The sequence below is a fragment of the Marmota monax genome, unplaced genomic scaffold, assembly GCF_021218885.2.
Source record: "Marmota monax isolate L192 unplaced genomic scaffold, Marmota_monax_Labrador192_F-V1.1 WCK01_AAM20220418_F8-fsc00029, whole genome shotgun sequence".
Taxonomy (NCBI): Eukaryota; Metazoa; Chordata; class Mammalia; order Rodentia; family Sciuridae; genus Marmota; species Marmota monax.
Window position 1 is genome coordinate 11,108,793 of NW_026693024.1, and position 26,547 is coordinate 11,135,339.

General features: G+C 47.7%; 1 protein-coding gene across 4 annotated transcripts; it reads right to left on the reverse strand.

Moving 5' to 3' along the window:
* Positions 1 to 1,704: 1,704 nt before the first annotated feature.
* Positions 1,705 to 24,680, reverse strand: Tfap2a (transcription factor AP-2 alpha). 4 transcript variants are annotated; one of them, XM_046453545.2, is made up of 8 exons: positions 24,511 to 24,680; positions 15,449 to 15,506; positions 15,072 to 15,309; positions 11,988 to 12,039; positions 9,665 to 9,896; positions 7,549 to 7,667; positions 5,511 to 5,652; positions 1,705 to 3,762 (listed from the first exon to the last, which is right to left on the reverse strand). In XM_046453545.2, exons 1-8 carry the CDS (start codon positions 24,581 to 24,583, stop codon positions 3,474 to 3,476), a joined length of 1,203 nt encoding a protein of 400 aa, XP_046309501.1. In that variant the 5' UTR covers positions 24,584 to 24,680; the 3' UTR covers positions 1,705 to 3,473. The 4 variants fall into 4 exon arrangements, with proteins under 4 accessions (XP_046309501.1, XP_046309499.1, XP_046309498.1 ...); XM_046453543.2 differs by having other exon boundaries at positions 15,072 to 15,506; XM_046453542.2 differs by lacking the exon at positions 24,511 to 24,680 and adding an exon at positions 20,030 to 20,316 and having other exon boundaries at positions 15,072 to 15,506.
* Between the last annotated feature and the right edge of the window lie 1,867 nt (positions 24,681 to 26,547).

The following is a 26,547-nucleotide window of genomic DNA, read 5'->3' on the forward strand; positions in this document are numbered from 1 at the left end:
ACCTCCCTAATCCATATATATATATGTGTATGTATATATATATATATATATATATATATATATATACATACATATATATATATATATCCTTTAATTTATATACATGTATATATTCCATGTATATGGAATATATATTCTTTAAATTTTTATTAAAAAAAAGAAAAAGAAGGACAAATTTATGATCCTCAAATCATCCAACTACAGAATAAAAGTAACTAATTCCCTGCATTTGGAAACCATTGTTTATTATGACCTTGTAATGTTCTAACCCACTATTTCCTTTCTATCTTTCTCAGGATGCAAGGATTATATTGAGTTCAGGCTTTCCAACATAACAAGCATCTGTAAATCCAGATATGAATGAATGGTATTTAATAAGATTGTTTTCGTTTTAAAATGAGTATTTATGTGTCGTTGGAGAAAGAGCAGCAATGTATGGCTGTTTATGAATGCTATTGTGCCTGAGGTTAGGATCCCCCACACAATCTGAGATGCAGCCAAGAAAAACAGCCCTGATAGACAATGCTTCACTTCACCTGCTACGATGCTGAGTGCATTTCATTTCTGTCAAGAGTATGTACAGTTAGGGTTCATTCGCCTCATTATTTTGTTACATCTACGTCACAGTTAACCAGTCTCTCTAGGAAATAATAAATAACCGCTTTAAAAAACAATTGCTGCCTTGCGTTCTGAGAATACACTTTCCATTTGAATTTTTTTTTAAAACCCACCATTGTTATGAATTCTCTGGCTTTGGAAAATAGAATTTAGACTCCACCAACTCGTTTGTTTGTCGAGATTGATTTTACCCTGCCTTCCATAAGGAGATTAGAAAGCAAAAGACTGCAAAATGGACACTCTCTAATGCTTTGCTTCCTTGGTCCTTCAGAATGTCAAACCACATGAACAGATGTTAAGTCCCCCTCCCCCAGTATATTTACCTACACACTTTTTCTATGACCTTCCTATAAACCTTCCACTTAACCAACCCCTTTCTCTTGTTAAAAAACCTCCTCACTTCCAAAGCAAAGAATTTCCAAAGCTCTGACTTCGCCATCTTTATGTACAGGAAGTCCTCCCTCCTCTCAGAGCTCAGCACACAGTCCTGTTATTGTGGAAGACAGATAGGAGTGGTCTGACAGGCAGGCTCCACAGCCCTCCCCCACCCTCTACACCCCACCTCAGAGACCATTTTGTATTTCTCAAAGGTCCTAGGAGGAGCCCTGTGGTGATAGAAAGGGGGGTGGGCTGGCATTAAGGGGGTAAGCAGAAAAGATTCCAGGAATCAACATAATTTCTCACTCCCCTCTGCTACCTCCAGAGCTCCTTAAGAACAGCCCAGGAGTAAATTCTTCTCCAGGTAAAATATTAAAATAAATGGAGACAAGTTGCCCTCTCTATTCTGTGGTCTATTTCTACCACGGCTCCTTCTCTCCCCCAAGAAAAGTAGAGCCAGTTTTAAGTTTCTGACATGGCTTAGCCACAGAGAAGCCAGAGCAAACAAATGCAGGTTGAAGTGGGTATTTCCTTATTGCTAATGAACTAATAATTTAAATTTCAGCTATCTTCAGAGACAGATTCCAAAGTAGTTATGGGGGTGGGGGTCTTCGGTTCTTCCGTTCTCCATTATCCTTGTCATCCTTAATGATTGGTTCTGAAGGTTTTATATTTTGGTTTCCAAAACGCAAATGAAAACCTAAAGGATCAACATAAATAAATAAAACTTTATTTTTAATAATAAAATTAATGTTTCTGGTAAGGAAAAGATAGTATGTCATTCCTTTAGCGGTACAAACAATCTTTTATCCAAAAGAATACATTGGGTTTTATTGTATCATTTGTCTGAATACAGACTCAGTGGAATATCTAAATGATACCCTGCTCTGAACTCCAAGTTGAAAGTAAGTTTTTATTATACTTGAGGGAAACAATGGGTTCAGCTGCTTATTGCAAGGAGCAATTGCCAAGGGAGAGTTAAACTCAATTACTGTAACCATACTGAATAAAAAATACTGCCAAGAACAAAAATACGCCTGGGTAAAGACAGCCACTGAATAAAAAAAAATCGACATAAAGCGTATCAAATATTTATTTATCTGGGCAACAAAGGACTATGATACATTGACAGGCATGGAAAGTACTGCCAGCACAACTCAATACAATACAACTAGAACTGCTTCCAATATGGCCAGTGAAAATACAGAATACCAGGTGGTCCCAAATGTTTGGAGTTCTCTGAACAAAAAGAGTGAGAGAAAGAGGAAAAATCCCTAACCCTTGGTGTAAAGACAATACTCATTTATTGCTCAAATGATGCTTTTAAGGGAGGACAGTGGAACAAAATGATTTTTTTTCTCCTCCCCACAAGACATAGAAGGGTTATCAAACCACTCAAGTTTAAAATTTTTGTTTCCAGGGTCCAATATCACTTTTTTTTCTTTCAGTTCAATGAAAAGCTAAATGTAATACTAATTATGTATAAAATTTTATTTTACTTTTTTTTATTTGTTCAGCTGTTTCATTGTCATCTTTAACATGCTACAACAGGGCTAAACTCATGAATCCCGGGAGGGGGGGTGGGAATCCCCCAAACCTTGAATTTCTAAATAAGTACCATGAACCACATGAGGAACTAATAGGGAAGATTCAAAACCCACTAAACAAGAGGTAAACGAGATCACCAGATAAATTAAAAAAAAAAAGGGCGAAAAAACAGACTCACCATATTTACAAATCCCATTAAATTACACATAAATAAATATATACAGACATGAACACTGATTCCCTTATATAACTGTGAATCGTGTTGCTGGAGAAAGTTCAAGTTGGTCGCTTTACCTTGAAGAGGGAAAACTTCTACAACTGAAGACATGACATGGAACTTCGTGTATTTGTGTTCAAGTTTATTCACAATACTGATAAAAATGTCATTATCCTCTTTGCCTTTTTTTTTTTTTAAGTATGGCTACAATCTGAACTGAAGAGTGTAAGGGAAGGTGGTGATTCAGTCCCATGAAGCTCAATATAATTTTTTTAAACTTTTTTTATGTTCTTTTTTTTAGAAAAAAAAAGTTTTTTTAAATGTTTTTTTTTTTTTTTTTTTTAAGTTGTTGCTGATTTACTGTTGTTGTTTAAAAAAAAAAGTTCACAACTCGACAGAACTTTTCTTGGCTGGCTCCACGGCCCGTTCTGTTCTCTTAGGCTCCACTTGAGGGCGGGGGCGTGGTCCAACGGGGAAGTCGAGGCACCGGGCCCAGTCGACAGCGGCTGCCCACTGGCAGTCGAGCGAGCCGTCCCGAGGACCCAGGGACCCGGGGCACCGGAGGGCGGCAGCGGCAGCAGCAGTAGCAGCAGCAGTGAGGGTCGCCGGTCCGGAGCTGTCACCTGCCGGTGGGGGAGGGGCCGAGTGGGTGGGCGCGCGCGGGCTGGTGCGGCAGGCGGCGGGCGGGCGGGGCCGGGGCGGGAGGAGAGCCTCACTTTCTGTGCTTCTCCTCTTTGTCACTGCTTTTGGCGCTGTTGTCCGTGTGGCTGTTGGGGTTGTTGCTGAGGTACATTTTGTCCATGGCCTTGAGGGCCTCGGTGAGATAGTTCTGCAGCGCGGTGACCGCGGCGCACACCGCCGGGCTGCCGAAGCCGTGGGAGATGAGGTTGAAGTGAGTCAAGCAGCTCTGGATGCCGGGCTCCAGGATGGGGTTGGGCCGCGAGTTCCCCAGGGGAGATCGGTCCTGAGCCAGCAGGTCGGTGAACTCTTTGCATATCTGTCTGCAGCACAAGCAGAGCAGGGAGAGAGGGTGAGGCTCCCCTCGGGCAGCGCCAGCAGCACACAGCAGACCTTTCTCCCTGCAGTGGCCCCGCCCCCATCCACAGCACCTGGCAGGACCCAGAGTTCTCGTGGCCACAGGCTGGGATACCAGTCACTCCCAGTGCCCACTAAACCATCTCTCCTTCCTTAAATGCACGGCCCCGGGGCCTGTGAAAATGTCTGCACCCCCCTCTGTTACCCACTACCAACTCTCAGATCCAACAAACTTCTATTCCCACCTTTCCCATACCAAACATCCTAGACCTGGGAAGCCATGTCACACACAGAATAAGAGAAGTTCAACCAGAAGTCAGAAATACTTCTGGGCTTCCTACCCATAGGATACAGGCATCAGCCTTCCTTTCCCAAAAACCCTCTTCCTTGTTTCTCTAGAGAGAACTCAGCAGCATTCTGTGGAATAAAGTTTCCACTATTTGCCTTCAAATCAAAGCAGGTTGAATTTGTTCAGAGAAGCAAAACTTTGCTCAGGATTATTTTGCTTTCAAAAATAAGTTGGCACAAAAAAAAAAAAAAAAAACTGTTACTAGGTGATGATTCAAGGTAGTTCGGAGGAAAAGAAACAGTTTCCCATTCCCCCTATTCCCATATACACCTTAAATTAAAATTCTTTAGGGAAATTGTAAATGTGGGTGTGCTTAGGAAGCCATGGGAAGAGGAAAAGTTGAAATTTCAGAAATGGTCTTTAAAAGTCACAAATGTAGACAGAGGAGGCCAGTACAAAGAAGTTCTGCTCCTGAACCTGAAAGCAGGGACTAGCAGGGGCCTTCCTGAGGTAGGGCAACCTGGCCTGGGGGGCAGTAAGGGTTTGTAGGAGGAAGAACAAGCAGTATTGGCTGGCTGGCTTCACTGAGGCCAACTGATGTCCCCAGGCCAGAAATCCTGTCCCACCCAAGGCTCAGCTTCTCCCCTCTGGTTCCATGCCCTCCTCTGACATCGACTTTTGATAATTAAGGGCTTCCAAACAAGCCTTTTAATTTCCAGAAAACATATCAAAACAGTCATTTTCTTTTCACACACCACCTGGAGAAGTCTTTTCAGCCCAGGCACCAATGGGAATATAACTTAGGCCATTTTGAAACCTATTTGACATCTTGCCTGTAGGCTAAAACTTGTGTGTTTGTGTGTGTGTGTGTGTGTGTGTGAGAGAGAGAGAGAGAGAGAGAGAGAGAGAGAGAGAGAGAGAGAGAGAGACACTGACTTCTGAGGAGGGAAGAGAAAGAGAGATAAGAAATGGAATTCAGGATTAGTGTGAAAGCAGGACAGCTCTGACTTCTCTATTTTGCAGGCCACCGCTTAATCTTTGCCCTTGAAGAACATATTGATGGGAGAGAAAAACTGATATAGGCAAGTCCACAGCCCCTTTGAGGATTTGATTCTGAGCCTTCTCAAACAGTCACAAATCCACATTCAGCTTCAAATTTCTCCTGTATCTCACCCCCATACATTCATTTACAATTTTTTAAAATAAGAAGAGAGAAGAGAGGGAAAATATGGCCCCACACTAACAATCCCACTTATGTTTCTCTTTGCATATAGATGAGGGTTTTTAAGGCTGTATTGTAACTTCAGTATTTACAACAACAAAGCCCTGAATGCAAAAGGGAAACAGGAGAAAATGGAGTGCAAAAGCAATTTTTCTTTCTCTCAACAATGAGACACAGAGACCCTGCAGAGGTAAATGCCTTACTTTGTAGCCAGGAGCATGTTTTTTCTTGTCACTTGCTCATTGGGATCGGAATGTTGTCGGTTGAGAAATTCAGCTACTGCTTTGGCAGGAAATTCGGTTTCGCACACGTACCCAAAGTCCCTGGCTAGGTGGACCGCTTCTCCTGGCAAGGGGTAAAAAGAGGGAGGTGAGGGCAAGGGAATGAAGAAAATTGGGATCAAAACTTTCTCTCCACTACCTTATTTTCTTAACCCCAAAGTTGAAGGAAACACAAACTACTTGTTTTCTCACTTCGGTCATTTTCTTCCTTCTCTATAGGATCTGGTAGGTGCACTGATCAACAAACATAACATCTGTCCTAAAAAGCCAAGATGATTTGAAAAAGTGAATCCCTCCACCATCTCCAGTTCCATTCTGTCTTGACGAACACTTCCCCAACTTCTCTTTTAAAATGGCTCTTATATTCCAACCTCACACCTATCAACACTTTCATAAACGATATTCATAATTACTCCTTGAGCTTTTCTGCAAGGGAACAACTGGGGGTTTACATTTTAACTTGATCACATATAATTATCTGTTCATCCAAACCGATTAACCAGGAGGATTTGAGGGTCACTCCACTGAGTCTGTCTGTGTTGTTGATTTTCGAATCTTTGGTTTTAATTTCCTGAACCAGTTGGTTTTTACTGCAGGGCTTCCTGCCATTAGCTCCAGCTCCGGAAGAACGCATGCGCCAATTAGAGCATCAAAGCCCTCTCCGCAGAGCTTGTTTCCATAAAATGGAGCGGATCACAAACAATAACAGTTCTCCAGAAACAGCCTCCCTGCTACAGCACTCAACCCCCAGACCCAGACCAGCTCTCAAGCTGCACCCTGAGCCACCACCCTCATTTCCATGGCATGTAATTCTTTGGGGGTATGAATCGTGGCTTCTCTATGTACTGCTATTATTTTCATAGAATGCTACTGTAGTTGAGTTTCTGGCTCTGAACAATTGTGGGTTTTTTAAACAGTTATATTATTATCATTTTGGCACCACTAACAGATGGAAATCATAGCAGTCCTCCTCAAATACATAGTTTTAAACATTTAAAAAGTAATTTACAAAGCTATAGCTTGGATTCAGTTGCAAACTGTCTTCTCAAATACAAGATGTAAATAAGATAAAATGCCTCCTTTAAATGTGAATGTTACTTGTAAAAAAAATCTACCTGATAATTTAAGCAGCTTTCTTTTTTCCTATGAGCATTTACCACAAGACAGGAAGACAAAAGAGAGCTTTACATTCATTTCAAAACCCAAACTTAAGCCAATTTAGTATTACCAAAAAAAAAAAAAAAAAAGTGGGAATCTAGAGGGGGCAGGAATGAGAAGGGACCCTAGTGACAGTTTATCTAGAGCTGGGAGTTAGGACAGCATTGGCTTGTTTTGAGGAGTCTGGAAGGTGTGTGTGTGTGTGTGTGTGTTAAAAACTTTCTTGCCATGAGAAACTTTCTTGCAATCTTGTATTTCTTTTTTCTTTCTATATCCAAACAATCCAAAGTCTAAAATTGCTTTCTTCCCCTCCAGGAGAGAAGCACAATTAAACAAGAGATAAGGGAGCATATGTTTGGAAAACAAAAACCTACAAGGGCATATAACCCTGAGCTTTCAGGACGGTCTTAAATCAGGCTGCAGGTCAAAGATTCCCAAATTAATTCAGGAAGTAATGGTCACGCATTTCTCAAACGCAGATGTCAGAATAACTTAAGTGATTAACTGCTGAGTTCTTTAAAGGAGACAGGAACTTGGAGAATGTGAGTTCTTAAATTTGTGCATTGTTTAGGTCAGAAATGGGTTGGGAAGGTGAAATTTTGTGGTAGAGGGGGAAAAGGAAGAAGGATAGGAATATATGCAAATAGTTTTTTGGCATGCAAGAATTTCGTTCACTTCCGGCTACATTCTTTAGAAAGATGAAACTGCCCAACTGACACAAAATATACCCAAACATCTGGCCACTAAATATTATCCATTTCAGAGAGGCAGACTCTTCTAGTTAGCAACTGGATTCGCTTACCCTCCACTAGTGATGTGAGCAGGGTAACGTTGGCAGCTTTACGTCTCCCTGCTGGCAGATTTAATCCTATTTTGTCCAGTTTTTCTCTTAAAGATCTTCCTCCATTTTTAGACTTCGCCCTGTTTCATAAATATATGTGAGATAGGGATTTAGAACACATTGGGTTGTTCTGCATCACATTAAAGTCATTTTGAAAGCTTCCTAAAATTGCTCTCAAAAATTCAGAAGTATATGGGGCTGGGGATGTGGCTCAAGCGGTAGAGCGCTCGCCTGGCATGCGTGCGGCCCGGGTTCGATCCTCAGCACCACATACAAACAAAGATGTTGTGTCCGCCGAGAACTAAAAAATAAATATTTAAAAAAAAAAATTCAGAAGTATGGCCCAGAGACATTCAAAGGAAGGGAACCTAGGAAGGAGTGGTACAGAAAGATTATAGGAGATAAATGCTTGTTAAACTGTAAAGCACCTCCTGCGTTTGGCTGTTATTGCAACTCTTGTGGCAGGTTGGAAGGTTCTGATTTCCCAACTTTCTAGAGAACCACAAACAAACACAGCTCTGATCTCTAAAGTTGGAGGCATTCTTGAGTGCAACTGATTACTGTATATTTTCCCTGTTGTTACAATCACACAGATCCCAATGGGGTCTTTAAATTGTCTTTGCAAGATCTGCAGTTAGGTTGTTCAGAGTAACCAAAGTTTTCATCACTCTCACGTTTCATGCTCTGGCTTTAGCCCCAATGGGAAATTCATTTCACCAACTGTTTACATGCCATGTCACCAGCCTAACTGGAAATGTCAAAGGCTGATATCAGCCTTAAAATATTTCCCCGATTTCAGAGACAATGGAGGCGGTTCTAAATAGATGTCTAAATAGACTCCCATAATCAGAAAGTGGTTAAGATAAATTGTTTAAATAAAACAGCAGATTAATTAATTTCAGATTTTATTCCCTACTCAAGTGCTCTTTAATTGTGTGGATTAGATTATACTCCCCTAGGTAAACAGTCTCCAATATTGAAGATGGGGGAAGGGGAGGAAAAAGCAGAGGGCAGAGAAAAGATTGTGTCAGTGAAAGATTACAAAAGGAAAGCAGAGTGACTGGGAAAGAGGAAGAGATGAGATTCGCTGCTATTAGAACCTCCCCAAACACCCTTAGAGAGGATCTGGATGGGATATACCCACCAGGGTAGAACTGTTGAGTCCACATATAGATAGATAAATGAATAAGGTCAAAACAATGAACTTCTTGGTCTTATTTAAGGAGGAGAAGGGAGAGGAGAGTAATAAACATACTAAGCAGGTAAGTTCAACACAGGACCCCACAACTCACAAATCTAGGAGGAAGCGAGCAGCAAGAAACCCGCTCCAGGGAAGGTGCTTTACCTCACTGACTCTTTACAAAAGCTTATCTGCGAAGTGAATCTATTCCAACCTGGCAGGGGCGAAACACCACGTAGGACACATGCATTCTTTGGTAGCGACTACACATCATGCATATGAAACGGGCCTGTTCGCTGCCTGGCACACATCGCAGTAAGTCAGAACCATCAGACGCCTCCGGCACCCGGATCGCTGTCTGATAGGAGGTAACAGCGACCAGGGGGCGTGGCGTGCGCCCTGGAAACCTTTCCCTTTCTACAGCTAAAAGTCACTCTGTTGAAACCCTAGTCAAGGGACGGCCCAGGTACCGTCCAAGTCTCTCCACAGTGGTAGGGCAAAGCGAAGAGCCTGAGAGGAAGTTTCCCTGGGCTTGCAAGGTGTGCGCGAAAAGTGAATAGTGGCTGCACGGCGCCCCGCGGCTGCGGCGGCCGGGACTGAGCCCGTAGCGGAGCGAGCTGCGCGTGCGCGCACCGGAGCACGCAGGACCCCGCGAGCGCGCGCCAGAGGCCCCGAGAGCGCGGGACGGTATTGGAGAGCGCAGGCGCGCGCTGCTTCGCTCCGCCCCCCCCCCCAGCTCCCACCCTCTTGGCTCTACGTTCTTCTCCCCGCCCCTTTCTTTTCCCGCGAAGGGAGGGCCCGGTGCAAAGCGCGTTTGCGCCACCGCCGTCGCCCTGGCGCAGGCGCATGGCTTCCCGGACCGCGGGGCGGGACGGGCGGGGCCGCGCGGGGCCTCACCTCCGGAGCACTCCGCCCAGCAGCGACGCGTTTAGACATTCGGGCGGTGAGAGGCGCCGCTGCACTTCCGCCACTGTGACCTTGTACTTCGAGGTGGAGCTGAGGAGTGAGAGTCGACCCGGAACTGAACAGAAAACTTCGTTGGGGTTCACCACGCCACCGAAGAGGTTGTCCTTGTTAATAGGGATGGCGGAGACGGCGTTGCTGTTGGACTTGGACAGGGACACGGGGCCTGCGGAGACAGATGGGGAGGGCGCGTGTGGGCGTCGAGGGTCCCCCGCTAAAATCTTGCCGGACCCGGGTTTTTGCCCCCGGCAGGGGCGGGTTCCCAGACTTGTGCCGCTCACCCCGCTTTCTTCCCGTCCAGCTCTGAAATTCGGAAGCTTTTTCCCCGTTTCCTCAACTCCCTTCCTATCCCCTGTCCTAATCCCTCCTCGATTCGAGCCTCGGTTTCTGGGTGCCAACCAGGCCTCTGTGTCTGGCCTGACCCTTTTCCCTTCCCCTAAAGGGTGCTGGCTAGAGATGGGTGGTGAAATTGCGACCCTTTGGGCTCTGAGCATCCGAGCAGAGTGGGCCCAGACAAGGTGCCCAAGAGCGGGAATGGGGGGTAGGGGGCGAAGTTACATTTGCCAACCTTGGCTGAGTTATGTGTACTTTGGAGTTGGAGTTTTTGCAGGGCAAGGGATTTAGTGTCGGGAAGAAAATGCTTCAAGATACCTATTATTAAAACCAGGCGACAGTTTAGATGGCTAAAGCAGCCAGTAAATGAGCATTTCAGATAAGGCACCAAGCTAGAAGAGGTGCATTCTGTTGTCCCACACCTCTCGTCCCGTCCTTCTGATAAATGGTTCCTTTCTTATATTCCATTTCGAAAAAAGATAGGTTTTGGGGATCCGTTTCAAGCCCGGTTTGAACTAGGGGTGGGGTGAGGGTGAAAAACAGGCCCACTGTAAAATAGTAGCAATGGGTCCTTTTGTTGAGCAAATACTTAATGGCCCTCTTGGCTTAAGCCTTAAGCACCTTCATTGGGAGGAGGGTAGGATGTAGAGTGTTCTGCCTAGTTAAAACCATAAGCTCTTCATTGTTGCACCTACCTTTGTTAGAAAAAAATTAAAGACCAACAGAAAGTATACTAATGGTTCCGTTTCTCAACATCAATATAGTTTAGATGCATTCACAACCATTTTAAGTTTAGTGCATTTGTATTTTAAATTTCCACATGGAGACATATAATAGTATGCACATGCTGTCATCACAGTGCTCCTCATGCGTTCTTTAATGGGGATATTCTAGCCGTATGGGGAGGTGGGGGGCTCTAGGTTTTGGATAGATCACTTGTGACATTAATAGCTCTGGGGAGGCTAATAGAGACAATAGGAGTTAAACGAACTCTTGAGAGATTACTAATAAAAGAGCCAATTATCATGTCGACTTGGAAAGAGCATCTCTTAAGATTTATCCCTTGCACATCTAATTTGACGTGACAAAGACTTCACAGATGCAAAAATGAAACTTTAAACTAGCTAACAATATGCTGATTGGGGTTAGAAATGAGAACAGTTTTATATAGCATCGTCCTCTGGTGGTGCCTAGAATCCTGAAATGTAACATTGCCACCATAAAAAAAAAAAAAAAAAAGCTGCTACCAAAAGTGAATAGCATTTAATGGAGGAAACTTTATTTCTACTCACTAAACACAATTCAAATTACAAATTCATCCAAATCACTTGACACTAACAATTTTTGCTCTGAGCAAATACACTAACAGTCCTGACATCTTCAAAATGATAATTTTAAGCAAAAGCTAAATTTTTTGTTAGCCTAATTCACAAAAAGTTTTAAAACCCTTAACAGCAAACAAGAAACTAAATTGAAGAACATAAGATTCCCCGCCCCCCCTGCTAAGCAGTGCATTTATCATCTGTCCTTATATTTACATGAAATTGTACTATTTTAGCATGGTACACTTACTTCTTAACACTCATGGCCTTAACTCCATAGAATGAATTAACTAAACTATTAAATGGTTTCAAAATTGAAATGCTGCTTCCAAATCAGTTCAACTATTGCACATTTCATGTGTTTGTCCAAATATCATTAAACTAAATTAAATGGTCAAATCATGAATCAGAAAAAAGCTAGCCTGTTGCCATTACCAAGATACTGAAAGCCGATTATTTAAGCACAGCTCTTCTATGGCTATTTGCTAATTCTGAGCCTTTAGGAAATCCTATTTGAAAAAAATAAATACAGTTCTGCAAGTTCTCTTAAATAGCACTCTGCCTGTAAGGACATGCTTGGAATGCAGAAGGAAATGGCTTACCTTTCTTAATTACAGTTTGATCTGGGATGTTAATACCCGGGTCTTCTACATGCTGCAACAAAAGGATACACATGGATGTAAGTGTATAATCAAAACAAAAGGAAATGAATATTCCCTGCAAGATGGGGGGAGGGGAAGGTGTAGAATAGAAATTCCCCCTCCCATATAATGACATTTATATATAAACATCTCATCTTGGCTTATTGGAATTTGGGGCTTTGCAACTCAAGAGGTTTCACTGCACGCCCCCAACCAATTTCTCCTCCCCCAGCAAATAATCCATGTTAGAGGGGGGGTGGGAGGAAAACTTTCTTTAGAAATTAAATCAAGTTTTGGAGTGCCTAATCTTTCTCACAGTTAGTTCAACCTTTAGAAATGCACCTAGCTTTAGTTTGGCGCCTCAGCGGCTTCGGACTTCAGTGATTCCAGTGTTCAGGTAGCAAAAGCGAGAGAAACACAATAGAACAGGAGAGTGTTGGAAACCATTTAGGTAATGTAATAAAGAGCAAACACAGTACACCTTCACTTATGGAAAACTAGAAATAAAAAAAAAATTAAGGCTACTGCCTAAACTGAATGTGACAGCAATACGAAAATTATCAAAAAATGAAAAAAATCTTTGGAGTTGCTTTCCTGATGTCCAGCAGCAGACTTGTCAGTGCAGGGTTTTTTCTCTTTCTTCTTTTTTTTTTTTCTTCTACAGATGGATGGGTATATGTGTGTGTGCTCCAGTCAAAACGTGATTAGAAAGTAAAATGAAATCATGTTTTCTAATGCAGAAACTGACAGGCAATATAATGTCTGGCTGTGTTTACAAATTAGCACCAGGGCTGCTGAGATAGAAGATTTCGCAATCGTTACCAAACACAGGCATTACCATTTAAAAAACTATTACTTCCTTCTCTAGTCTTTGTCCAACAATAATACTGATTCGAACATTTTCCATTCTGTCTTGGATTTATGCTCCTGTTAATTGTGCCTGATCGCAATGATTCCGGGTGGATGGTACTAAGTTGCTTTATTACAGGTTTTATTATACTCAATGCTCTCATTTGTAACTTGCCTAAAGTGCTTCTGGATTTAAGTATAATTAAATTGAGAAATGTTCAGAAATGACTACTGCTGCAGTTCTTGTGTTTTAACTATATGGGGAAATATGATCCCTTTATGCATGCACCCTAAACCCATAAAGTAAATGTAGTGTGGCATAATACTTTTATTTGTGTTATTTCTAGACCTTGTCCATACAGGGAAGACTGTTAAGTTTAAAACCCCACTGAGATATTAATGATTAAATAATTTTCACCATCGATTGGATTTTCTTAAATATTTAGCAGTCATTCTTATTAAAGGTTAACTGTTGCAGCAGTGGGAAAATTGAAAACAACCCTTTTCCTGACCCAAATTCCTTTGAAAGAATTTTTTTCTTAAAAGGTGGGGGAGGGAGAGGGAAGAGCAGCAACTGGGTTTCCTTGCTTTTATTTGATCTTTTGGTTAATTTCTCCCACTGACCAATTTCATCACAAAGAGTGATCATACAGGTATTAAGAAATTCTACCAACCACCTGAAATTTTTGCAAAGTAGAGCAATTCTAATTCACAGTAGCTCCAAAAGCTTATAACATTATTTTGTGCTTTCAATAATGCCAAAGAACAGGCAAGGAAAAGGATTCATAAACTGAGAAAAGGAACTAAAAGGATTACAACTTCCAATTCTTTTTAAAATTGCTCTTTCATAAGTCATTGTCCCTTTTATTTTACTTCCCCCAAAATGCACATTAAATATTTGCTCCTAAAAACATGTAAATCTGAACACACACAATTCTCATTAACCATTACACTGATTCAAGTGCCCACTTTCTTGTTTTCCATGCAAGGCTGCTAAACATAACCAACAAATTTGTGATTGACTGGGCCAAATGAGAGTTGTAATAAATTTTCTATTTTCCTATACAACTTAAATAATGTTTTAAATCTTCCAAGCAAGCAGGTAAGTTCATGTGACCATTTTCCTTACAATCTAATGCAGTAATCATTAAACTGTCAACGGACATACTGCTGCTGTATTTGATGCAGTAATTTGAAATAGCATTTTAGCAAAAATCACATCCAGATACATTTCCTCTCCAAAGAAAAGCAGCTTTAACAGAACCCTTTACAGCTTTAATAAAATTATTGACCTGCTCTAATTCCATTTCGGGAAGGATGTGAGGAAACCATAAATATATGGAGTTGAAGCAGAGATGCTGGTTTAAATTTAATTTCAAAAAGTATTTTCAAATTATCAATAGGCTGGTTTGCATTGTAAATAGTAAATGTGATAATGCCATGCTTATTTAGGAATCATTTTAAACTGCATTTATTGATAACTGAATTAGAACTTAAATAACGTATTACCCAATAGTCTCAAAACATTTAATTTAATATGGGGTGTAGCAGGTTCTGATAGGCATTGGGAACCTAGCTAATGATTTATGAGGTCACCACTTAGCACCCCTAGGAAGAGAAGCCTGCATTTTAATGTCTCTCTACTTGGATTTGCTACTTACTTTTCTTTAATCAGAAAAGGGTACACCTAACTTTTGGGTTTCACTACTGCTTATAAAATCCGCTAAAATGATCTTCATAGTATGTCTTCCACATTTTTCTTTTACATTGTGAGGGCCTTTGATAGGTTCTTTTGGTTAAATTTAACAGCTTTCCCAGGACAGTGAGAAATCCCCATGCCACACTCAGCGGTGGAAATTAGATCTTCTCACCATCGGAACAGTTTACTGTGGTCGAGAGGGGAAGATAGTGTCAATGGTGACGTTGTCTGATTTATTTCTGTGTTGGTGGACATGGTAATGGAGGCATTGTTTGAGGGAGCTCCAGGAACCATTGTTCTGGGGACAGTTCGAAATTGCTTTTTAATTTTTTAAATTCGCTGTTTACGTCGCTTCTCAAAGCACCCCCCTCCTCCCAAAAAATATTTGATAAAGGAAATGTCATCGAGGAAAACCCGGGCCGGTGGCCCTGTGTTCCCGGAATCTTCTCTTGAGGGTAGGTGAGAAGGGAAGCGTCCCCTCCCGCGCGGCCTCTTACCGGGACGTCCTCGATGGCGTGAGGTAAGGAGTGGATCGGGAGGTCTCCGAGTCCCGAGCCAAGCCCGTGCGGGCCGTGCAGGAGGTCCTCGTGCCGCCGGTAGTCCCTGCGAGGATCCAGGCCCGAAAGCTGGTGGGGCAGCCCCCGGTGCGTGTGCAGGAGCCCAGAATCCTGGCTCTGCCTCTGGCCGGGCCAGCCCGGGTGCTGCGGCTGCGGCTGGGCGTGCAGGGGGTTCAGGCTGTAGGGGTCGTTGACGTGGGAGTAAGGATCTTGCGACTGGGGGTAGATAGGCTGGTAGGGCGGGGGGAAGTAAGGGGGCTGGAAGTCGGCATTGGGGGTGTGGGACAGCGGCGGGGCGCTCGTGTAGGGAGATTGACCTACAGTGCCCAGCTGGGGCAACCGCGCCGTCCCGTTGCTGGTGCCGTCGTGACGGTCCTAGAAGAAAGAGAGAGGGAAAGGAAAGAAGAAGAAATCAGGCGTCGAGTTACAAGGGTCTCCACTAAATGCACCAGTCTAGGTAGGAAATCTCCCGTTCCCCTCGGCAAACCACCGGGAAAAATATCAGCTCTACTCTGTTCATTTCGGAAAATACCCGAGAAGTGAAACAGGCCCTTCGGGGGAAAAAATACCGCAAAGGAATTAGACCATGTACCTACAGGGCACAAGAGACTGTCCTCAGGCGTTTCTTTCAAAAGGGGGGAAAGATAGAAAAGGGTCTCTTGGAATACAGCCCCTTCAATTGCACCGTGAAACCTCCCTTAAGCTAAATTAAAATTCCTACTAAATATTAAACAGCAGAAGCGGCCTTTTCTCGTTCCCCGGATTTGAACCTGCCTGCCACTGAGTTATTGTTTACTCTCTTCCATTTATTTGGAGGGAAAAAAAAATCACAAACCTTCAAAGACTATTACCATTTCATGACTATTTAAATAGAAACACGTTTCGCACAGGGGCTGTAACGAAAGCACACGTTTAAATTACCAGCTTAAAGAAGCTTTTAAGTGCAGGATCAGGGATCTGTCTTTTCCGCTTTCTCAGTTAGGAGCTTTTTCTGGACAAGGTCGATTTATGGTAGAAATGGAGAGAGGGGGGGCGTCAAGTCAAGGTTTAAAAAAAGAAGATTCAGCCTTATTTGGTTTAAAAGCGAGAGGTGCACCCCGGGGCGAAGGCCCCCGCCCCTTGCACCCCAGCCCCAAAGGGCAAAAGAAACGCCTGACTTTATGTTCCTCTATTGCAATTCGCTTGCAAAACAGGCAGAGTTGGTTTTAGGGAATGCGAACCCTCGGAGGTTCAGCTGCAGACCCTGGGGGTAGGGGGCACACCGGGCTGCGATTTTCCTGCAGACAGATTAAGCAGGAACAAATGAAGACGCAAGGAAATAAAGATGAACAGGGCGAGAAACACGCCTTGGGAAGCAGCTGCGGGGTAGGTCCGAGTGCGCGGAGAGGTCGAGTGGGGGCGGGGGTGGGTAGCAAGGCTTACGATTTAGGGATGGAAAGGGGCGAGAGAAAGGAGAGAGGGAAATGCAAATAGAAGAAGGTATCATGAAAGAAACCTGGGCAGGAAACCCGAGGTCTCGGGCAGCTTCGCGGCACCAGGTTTCCAGAATAGAATTCCTAAGGAGACAGGGATGGGGGTGGGGGTGGGACTCACCATAGCTGAAAAACTGTGAACTAACATCTGCGAAGAGTCTGGGGTAACGAGTCAGGGTGGAAAAAAAGAAAAAAAAAGCAAGCCCGGAGCACCCGGCTGCCCAGCCGCCCGAGCGCGCCCCACACAAAAGGCGCCGAGAGCCCCGCGCCACCCAAAGACTCCAGTCACGGCGCGGACGCTCCCCCGAGCGCCGGAGCCCCGCTCGGATCCATGAGAACTTGAACCACCGATTCGCGCGGCTCCTTCAGCTGGTCGAACCCACGGTCTCTATCCTGCCGTGATCAGTTACGATACAAAGTTCTTTAAAAAAAAATGAAGAACCCCCAAAAGGGAAAAAGTGTGTATGTGTGTGTGTGTGTGTCCCTTAATCCGTGTCTCCCCTCTTTTCTTAGCGGCGGCTTCACTTGAGCTTCTAATAACCGCGCTGGGCAGCGTTCCTGGAGCCTCCTAATAGCAGAGATTCATGACTATTAATATTACACGAATACTTAATAAGGGAAGAATGCCTGGAAATCGAGCGTGAAGCGGGGAGGCCACTCGCGCCGGAGCCGGCTCTCAATGCAGTCCATTGACGGGAGCCTCAGTGTAGCAAATCGGAGGTGGGGAGAGAGAGCGCGAGAGACAAAAAGCGGGCGAGAGAGGGAGCGGGCGAGCGCGCGGGGGGCCGCGGCGCGGCGTCTGGCGAATCACAGGGAAGGGGCAACATTTTAAAAGGTTGCAGGGCATGCAAAAGTGAAAGAGAAAGAGGGAGAGAGGGAGACCGAGGCGCGGAGCGCAGAGAGGGAGAATGTGTCTGCGTGCGTGTGTGAGAAAGAAAGTGTGGGCGACCGAGAGGAGCGCGGAGTGGGCAGAGGGGAGGGAGGAAAGGAGGGAGAGCCCGAGAGGAGGAAGGGAGGGAAAGAGGGAGGGAGGAGGAGGAGGAGGGGGCTGAGCCGGAGCTCGCGGAGGGGGAGGCCGTGGGGGAGGGGGAGGGGGAGAGGAAGCCAGCGAGGACAATCAGACCTAAAAGGCTGGGGCAGACCTCGGGTTGTAGCGGGGGTCGCGGGTAGCGGGCAGGAGCTGCCGGGGACCGCGTCCGGGCGTTCATCGGGCTCTCCGCTCCGGAGGCGCTGCCCGGCCCTCTCCGGCCACGGGCTCCTCTGCTCCGCAGCGGAGTCTGGGACTCCGGACTCGACTGCCCGCTGCCGCGCGGCTCCTCCACGGCCCAAAGCCCGGACTGAGACCCGCCCGTCCGCTTCATGGGCCCTCTCCTCGGCCTCCTCTCGAGCTTCCCTTCGGACACCGGGACCGGACCGTGCGCTCGCGGCCGCTGTCGCTCTTCGTTCTACTCTCCCCGGGCCTCGGCTCGGGGCGCGCACAGACACGAGGCGGCCCAGCCCGGGCGCCGCTGGCACGGGCTCCGGGCTCCCGGCACAAACCCGTCCGACTGGCTGGGCCACTCCCGCCCGACACCCCCCCCCCCAGATGACACGGCTAGCTCTCCCCGCGCTGCCTGTCTGCCCGCCGGGTTGTCAGAACAAGCGGCACCTTGCCTCCTGCGTGTCCCTGCAGAGCCCCGGCATAATCAGACAGCCCCTAGCCGGCTCGGAAACCCGAAATCCCCGCTCCAGCGCTAGCCCACAGTCACCAAAGTTGTTGAAACAGCCTTGAGTTTAGCTGTTTTTCTCTCCCTCTCCTTTCTCATCCCTTTTGGCCTCATTCACACGCACCCCCACGTAGTTCCTCTGGGGGTGCAAGTTCATCTCCCGCCTTCCTGGTCCCGGTCCCTTCTGCGCGCGGAGCTGCCAGGGAGCCCGCACCTAGAACAGGGTTTCGGCCTCCACGAAAGTAAAATGCCCCAGCCTCGGGCCAGAACTGAGATCAGTACAAAATGATTGTCCTAGCAGAAGATATGGGGTTCCGTTTCATCCCCACCCGTCCGACAAACGCCCCCACCCCACCGAAAACAAAGCAAATTGTCTGACATGGGGTCCCTGCGTCCCTCCCCATAAGCGACAGAAGTCCCGAGAGAAGCGCTGGTACCCGTGGGATGTCACCCCATGCCCCATCCACCCAGATGGGGGGGGGGGCAAAAAGGGGGAAGCCTGAAAGATGTAAAATAGCATTCTGAAAGAAAAAGGAGGAGGGAGTGGGTAACGCATCGTTCGCATATATTCAGTTTCTGATTTCAAGTGAAGGCAAGATTCCCGCCTCTATGCGGGTACACAGACATCTCTGCCTGACATTCCCAGCTCCAAATGCCAAAAGGCAAACGAAAAAAGAGAAAGAAATAGCAAAAGTTGTGGCAGCCAGGTATTTATTCGGATGATCTCGAGCCTCGTTCGCCCACTCTCTCCCCTGGACTCATCCGTTCATTTAATGGGGTTTGCAAAGGGAGAGTGAGGCTTATTCCCAGAGCCTCCCTCAGATGGATCATTGGCTCTCCGGCCTTCCTGGCTGCCCCCAAGAAGCTCTGGAGCCTTAGGTTTTAAGATGTTTTCCAAAGGGCGCGCTCTGTGGGCCCGGCGGGCTCCCCGCACCAGGGGCGGCCCACAGACGCGCCAGGATTCCCACGGTCGCTCAGCTGAACGCCAGCGGCTGCTGGGGCGGTTGCTCTCGGACCCAGAGGCCACAGCGCTGAAAGCAGCCGCATTCCCACCACCGCCACCACCACGGGGTGTATTCACCCAATAGCTCAACGGGAGAAGCTGCTCAGAACTTTTTGAAACACAGGAGAATCAGAAGTGAGCCCAACAGCTCCCAAGCTGAACCCACTCACAGGGAGGTGCAACTCATCTCAGAAGGAAGTGTGAGGTCCCTTCTCCAAGTCCAAAAAGAGAACCTCAGAAAGAAAGAAAAAGAAAGGAAGAAAGAAGAAACTGAATGCACAAATAAAAGAAGGAATATTAAATATCAGAGAGGAATTTGAAGAGAGAAAGGGTTTTCTTTTTCCTTTCTCTTCCTGGTGATTTGGGTCCCCGGAATCTCGCTGAAGCTACACGCGGAATGCACAGCACGTGCCCAGTTGCCAGCGATTGTTTAAAAAAAAATCCATGCTCGTCCCACTCAGGCACAGCTCAAAGTGGTCAGAGAAGGGGAAAAGTGGGACAACAGCTTTGAATGAGGAAATGAAAGAAAGAAGCGTCTACACTGTCCTTCCCCAGCTTCTCCGCGGTCTTAGGGGAGAATCAGAGGGGCCGGCGCTGCACTGGTGAAAGTTTGTCCCACCCGCATGTCGCAGCTGGCTGCAAGGAAAGGAAGAGGAGAGGCAGGATCGAGCCCCGAGCCGAAGACCGCTGGGATGAGTGGGCCAGCACCGCGCTTACCTCGCAGTCCTCGTACTTGATATTATCCGTCAGTTTCCAAAGCATTTTCATGGATCGCTGTGAATGGATTTGCCCCTCTCCGCCTCGCACCCAAGTGGAGCTACTCTCTGGGTAAGCGCAAAGTGCCGGCTGCCGGCTGCCGGCGGTGAGCACAGGAGGAGGAGGAGGAGGGCGAGGAGGAGGAGGAGGAGGGTAAGGAGGAGGAGGAGGAGGGCGCGGAGGAGGAGGAGGAGGAGGGCCAGAAGGAGAAGGGCGAGGAGGAGGAGAGGAGGAGGAGGAGGAGGAGAGAAGGGAAAGAGCTCCCGTGTGCGCTCGGAGATCTCCCTCTAATGGTAGAAACTTTTCCCTTTTCCAGCTCTTTACCAACAGCCTAATCGCCTCATTAGCATATCAACAATAGTCCAATTGCTCGCCAGTACCACAGTCTGCCGCCGGCCGCTCCGACCCAAGTATAAAGGCCTTTGCAAGCTGCGAACTTGCTCTTAGAGTGCACGCCTGCATGCTAGCGAGAAAATCTTGCCCGATTCCACCTCGCTCCCCTGCCCCAAAGGCCCCTTCCCCAGACCAATTCCATCCCATTTCCTTCTCTCTCTCTCTCTCTCTCTCTCCTTGCTTTCTCCTAGCCAAAAACACCTTCCACAAAGCTCCGCACTACCGAGGGTCGGAGTGACCCGGCCTGAAGACCGACTTGTAGTACCCCCCACCCCCACCCAGACCAACACCACAATCCGCGCTGCCCTTTCAGCACCATCCAATTTTATTAGAAACCATTATCCCTTTCGCAATTAAAATAACCACCAAATCAAGACCAGCGAAGTCACTCCAGGATTTTTGCCCAAGGAGAGATCGCCTGGACTCAAGGCAGTTACCCCCTCGGGCCGCAGCACCTTGGGAGTTTTATTGGCTTTTGCTTTCCCCCAGGTTGGAGATGATGCCAAACGGCTACAGTCGCTGGGCTGGGATTTGCCATCTCTTAATTGCTGCGTGTAAAATAAAAGTTGTACCCTGAAGAGGTTACTCGACAGCTCCGGGGGTTAAGTGACTTTCCTCCGATTGTATGAAGCTGAGGCCAACTGAAAATTCATCTTGGTGTTCGGGCTAAGGTTTCTTGGGTTCGAAGTTAACAAGAATACAGAACTTCTATGGAGACACTCAGCCACTTCTGGAATTGAGCTGAAATACAGACCCGAGTGCGCCTGCAAATCTAGGTATCTTGTCACTTGTGCATCAAAATAAATCATTGGGAACCAGCTCTTTTCTGTGCTAATCGGCTCCAGTTTTCCCAAGTTTCCCCTTTTTAATTAAAGAAGGAAGAGTTCCTTTATGATTTGATGATACTAATACGGAGCTCACTGGCAGCACAGTGCCCATCTGGCTGACAAGGAACCTGGAAGCCGGAAGGCCACCCCCTGTCCAAGTTGGCCAGATCAGTGTCTCCAGTTCCATACAGGGGCATGCTCGCTCCATCAGGGTTTCCCACCAACACACTTCTGTTTTATTCAACTATTTTTTAAAGTGAGAAAGGAAAAGAGAAAGACCTAGTGTGGTAATTCCAAATACAGAGTATTTCCTCTGGCTGAGCTTTCCTACTTATCCTCCAAAAAAGTTTGTCTTTCTCCAGTTTGAATACTGCAAACTCTTCAACAACAGTTGGTCTCCCCTCAAAGACCTCAGACTCATCTTAGCCTGTTTTTAAAAAATATCCAGGCCTCCCAGGTTCCACAGTGCATCCTGCATGTGGGTGGAAGCTGTTGGAAATCTAAGCACTTTCTAACAGGTGGAAGGAAGGCAGGATGAGGGAGGTACCCACAGAGGGGCAATTCTCCCACAAGAAGACTTAAGCAAAGCCAAAGACCCCCACTCCCCTGCCATAAAAAAAAAAGAAAAAGAAAAAGGAAAGAAAAAGAAAAAGAAAAAGAAAAAAGAAAGAAACTAAGAAGAATGCTAGAGTAGGCAAGAGAATTCGGTGCTGGGGGGATGACCTCCAGAAGTTCTGGACCCTGCCTTGAACCGGCCTTCAACCCATGAATTGGGAGCAGTTTCTTAGTCAAATGGGCTGGAGGCTTGGACTCCACTCTGCCTGGAAAGTGGTCAATTTCTAGGGCTAGACTCTATGGGCCTGTCGTCCAGCACAATAGTTGACATCAGGAGCTGAGCCTCCAGGAGCCAGAGTACTGAACCCATGATAGCCACAGCCATAGTGCACTGTGACCAATAGGTCAAATCCTAGTCCTGAGAGCAATATTTTTATGCCCCATATACTCTCCACTTTATGCTATGGGAACTCAAAGTTTCGCTTTCTTTTGCTTCTGTTTGTGGGTTGAAAAAGGCATTTAAGGCCTTTATCCTCTCCAACTCCACCGCCACCCTCCTCCCCTGTCATCACTGCCCAGTGCCCCCCGCAGATCTCTGGCTCCAAACTGGCCAGCCTGCTAAACTGTTGTTGTATTCCTGCGGAGGGTGCTATTGACGTGCAGATTGAGGCCTGCCAGCTCTGTGCCGCCTCCCTGCAGTGTGGGTGCCAATGAAAGGCCTGGGAGAGTGGCCCGGTAGCCCCTGGAGCCAGCCTAGCTGCATTTGTGTGAGCTTCATTACCACCAGTCACTTCATTGCATGTCAATGTTCCAGCAGTGCTGAGACCCAGGGTCCTGGGACAGCAGCACCAGACCTGGGTCTAAGGCTCAGGGATTCAGGCCTGATCTGGGGAATCAGAGAGGGCAACAGAAAAGCTAGTATCTCTAAGAAGCCAAGAGAAACAAAGAGACAGGGGACCAGAATGACCTTAGTTTTTCTGGTTATCACTATCTAGGGTGCCAAAAGGCTGAGGCTGGTGCATCAGCCCTGTGGGCCCCCCAAAACAAAAAAGATTCAGGCTCACGGACACTTGCCAGGAGCAAGCCCTGAGCTCCTTCTTTTTCCCCCTTTCAGCAGCAATCTGACAGTTTCAAATATGAGATTCACTGGAGACCCAGTCCCAGGCCAACCCTGGGCCGCAGGTGTCCTCTCACTGTCTGAGAATTGTGCAGCCAGATTTGCCCAAATTTAAAGAGAAAACCCAAAAGACTTTTAATAAAGAACTCCCCCAGTCTTCAGCCCCAGAGAAGAGCATTAGGAAGGGCCTTTTGAGCTCACAGGGTTGGGGAAAAATGGGTGTGGATTCCCAGGATTTGTGTTTGGTGTGGGATTTGCATCCTTAAACCACAAATTTAGTCTGATTTGGGGGAAGAAATTGCATTGAGTGAGGTTTTACTTGGGAAGGGATATAAAAATATCCTACAAAAGTATACAAAGTAAAAGATAAAATACAAAACGCCTTCCTTTCTCCAACTCCAGGGAATGTAGTGAAGATGGAGACTTCTCTGAAATTTACTTTTAATGTCCTAAATAAAAAACAAAAACAAAAGTTGCCCCAGGAGGAGCAGGGCCTTGATTTCTTCCTTTAGGAAGGTCGAGGCTTTTGGTTCAAATTGCCCCGCAGGCTTGTGGCACACCGAATCTCACCCTAACCAGGCCTCCCTTGGCCCGGGCGAAAATAGGGCCCCGCGGTTCCGATTATGAAATCCGCGACTGGGGAGAGGCGCTACCTCGCCAACCAGACCAGGGCCGCCCTTGCTCCCGTAGGGAAAATGCCTGGAAGTTAAAAGGAGAGCGCTGGCCGAGTGCGGTGGCCGGGCCCGGGGTCTGGGGCTCTGGAAGTGCAGGATGTGGATCCCAGCCAGCCTGTGGCGCCTGCGGCCTAGCAGGGTCAAGTTTGGCTGGCGCAGTTCTCCGAAAATTCGCGACCCCCTGCCTCAACACCCGTCATTTATCCACCAGCCCTAGCCCGGGCGGCAGGAACCCACGTCGGGAAGCAGACTGAGTGAGTAGCTAAACTTTGGACAAACTCTTTTAAGTATTTCTTAAGGGGAGAATGCTCCCCGCTGCGACCCAGCCGGGTGGAACCCTTTCCATTCTGCTCACCCAATAGGTTCCCCCAAATCTGGGGACACCAAGCGAAACAGGTGCACCAGAATCCCACCCCGACGCGCAGCCCGGGGGTCTGGGGCGAGGCCGAAGGCACAGCGAGCCGGGAACCTTCCCCACGGCGCACCGCAACCCCAGCCCAGTCTTCCCCCCCCCCCCGTCTGAATTAGTCATCCACCCGAGTTTCTATTGGGGATGGGGGTGGGAAGGTGGGAGAAAAGGCTGTAACCCAAACCACAAGTGACCCCGGGGGCCACCTGTGGAGCGTGCGGCGGACTTTTCCCGGCGCCCGGCCCCGAGGGCTGCGCGCTTTGCCCCCAGCGCCGCGGCCGCCGCCTGCGCTCGTCTTTCCTGTCCTCTCTCTCCCCCGGGAGCACTCTTGGGCGCTGCCAGGCGTGCCTCACCTACGACTCCCCTGCCCTGGGCCACGGCGCTTCCTCTCCGCCTCCCCCCTCCCGGCCCCCATCCCCCGCTCCACCCCCGCCCACCTCAGCCCCAGCCAAGGCAAACCCTCGTACCTGCCAGTCCCCCATTTTGGCAAGTATGGACATCGCGGCTCTGCGCTCCTGGCGATGGGTCCCCGCCGGGCATGGGCTGGAGGGCTCGGCCGGGCCCGCTCCCTGGAATCGCTTAGGCAAATCCTCCTTTTTACCTGCTCACCAACATCTCACCTGGTCATAAAGAGCTGGGTTGCTACCTGCCGACGCATGCGCGCTGGCCCAGGAATTTACTCCGCCAGCCCCAGTCCCAGCACCTCGCGGAGCTGACCTGGGAAGTGATGGATTTATAGCCGCAGCAATCTTGCCATCAGCTCCAGCTTTTCCCAACAGCCCCAACCCGCTTTCCCGGTCAGTCCCTCGCCAGGGAACCGAAGCGGACTGACTGCTGAGGTTTGCTGGGCGCGACGCGAGTATGTGTTTTCGCTCCCGAGGAAAGGGGGCATCTCCGTGCTCGTCCCATGGCTCCCCTGCCCGGATAACTTTTTTGGGGTTAGGGGATGCTCCACCCTGGGTGAGAGATGGGGGGATGGGCAAGAACCGGAGAAAGAGCCAGACCCGAGAGACTCGGTGGTGCACCTGGACGCTCGCGGGGGGACCCAGTCCCTCTCCCCGCCTCTTCGCCAGCCAAGGAGGTTCGGGGCACTGCCTGCCTTAACGGATCGGAGCCGGTCACCCTCAGGGCCGCTGAGGCGTTGGGTTCTAGATCAAGTGTTGTTTAATAGGTGAACACGTTCGTGACTCTGTTTCATCCCTGTCGTCCAGATTTAGTCTCTGCCCGCCTCAGAGAAAAACCCCTGCAAACACAAACACACACACACACACACACACACACACTCATACATTTAACACTTCCATATAAGGCCCACCCCTTCCCATTTTCACAATTCCCCCGCCCTTCTCTCAAGCTTCTAAGGCTTCCCAACTCTTTATCTTTTCCACCTAAAACTTTGAAAGGGGAAAATGAGAACGTTGGTGGCTCTGGGATGCACACCTGAGGTTTTTGGTTGGGGTTTACTTTCCCATGACAGATAAAAATCACTCGAGTGATTTCACGGCAGCTTCTAATTAGAGGGGAGCTTTAAAAGAAGCCACAGGATTTGGGGCTCCCAAGGAGCACACCTCTGTCGGGTCGGGTCAGGAGCCACACCTGGCCAGGAGGGACGCCAGGGTGAGAAGATTCCCCTGGGGCCACAGCTCCCCGAGCAGCTGTGCCAGCCCCATTCCCGCAGCGTGAGATCGGGTTGTCCTCGGCTGGGGCCTAGGGCCCAGTTACTCTCCCAGGCTACCATCTCGGGGACTTCGAGACAAACAAAGAACCGGTTTCAAATCGTCTTCTCAGACATGTCAGGCAAATATGTGTAAAAGGTCAGTTCCTCACCGCAGAGCGCAGAAGACAGGTCCTCGGCTCTCATACCTCCCCTTTCCAACCTTTCAAACTCGGAGGACCTGCCTAGAGGGTTTTGCCCCCTCCTGGATTTCCCGGGGAGGGGGGTGTCCATGGAGTCCCCCGTCACCTCACCGTTTTACTCGTCCTCCGTCTGCAGTATTTTCAATTCAGTGCTGATTGATTCCCTAGTTGGTCAGAAACTTTCTTGGATCTGTCTTAGAACCTTGGTCAACAAGTTTGGGGTTTGTAGGTGGTTTTGTTTGTTGTTTGGCAAGAATTTAAAATAATGATTAAATGGTGTTTTTAGCTCATAAGCGTTTACTCTGCAGCTTCCCTGGCTGTTTCCCGACCCTAAAAAAGAGTGGTGAAACCTAATTTTTGACTCAAGGGGAAGGGATGCCTGTAGCTCTCTACAATTCCCGCGGGGGGCGCTGCGCTCTAGTGAGCCTTGATCTAGACGGCCCCGCCTCTCCCGATAGTGAAAGGAACAAGGCTGATATTCGGCTGGGTGGGCCAGGCCCAGACCTGGAAGGGGGAACGGGCGTGTGCCCAGGCCTGGGTGGGGCACGAGGAGTGCCGTCTCCACCCTGGATACTTTTTTTGAGAGACGGTTGACACGTGCGGGAAGGGGGAAGCTAAGCTGTGGGCGGGGTTAAGCCAGTGGGCAG

Coding starts and splice junctions, on each gene's coding strand:
- Tfap2a (XM_046453542.2), bottom strand. CDS start 20,080: ATGAAAATGCTTTGGAAACTGACGGATAATATCAAGTACGAGGACTGC. Junction 9,897..11,987: donor TCAAACTGTAATTAAGAAAG/GTAAGCCATTTC, acceptor CTGTCTCCGCAG/GCCCCGTGTCCCTGTCCAAG. Junction 5,653..7,548: donor GCTCACATCACTAGTGGAGG/GTAAGCGAATCC, acceptor ACCCCTTGCCAG/GAGAAGCGGTCCACCTAGCC.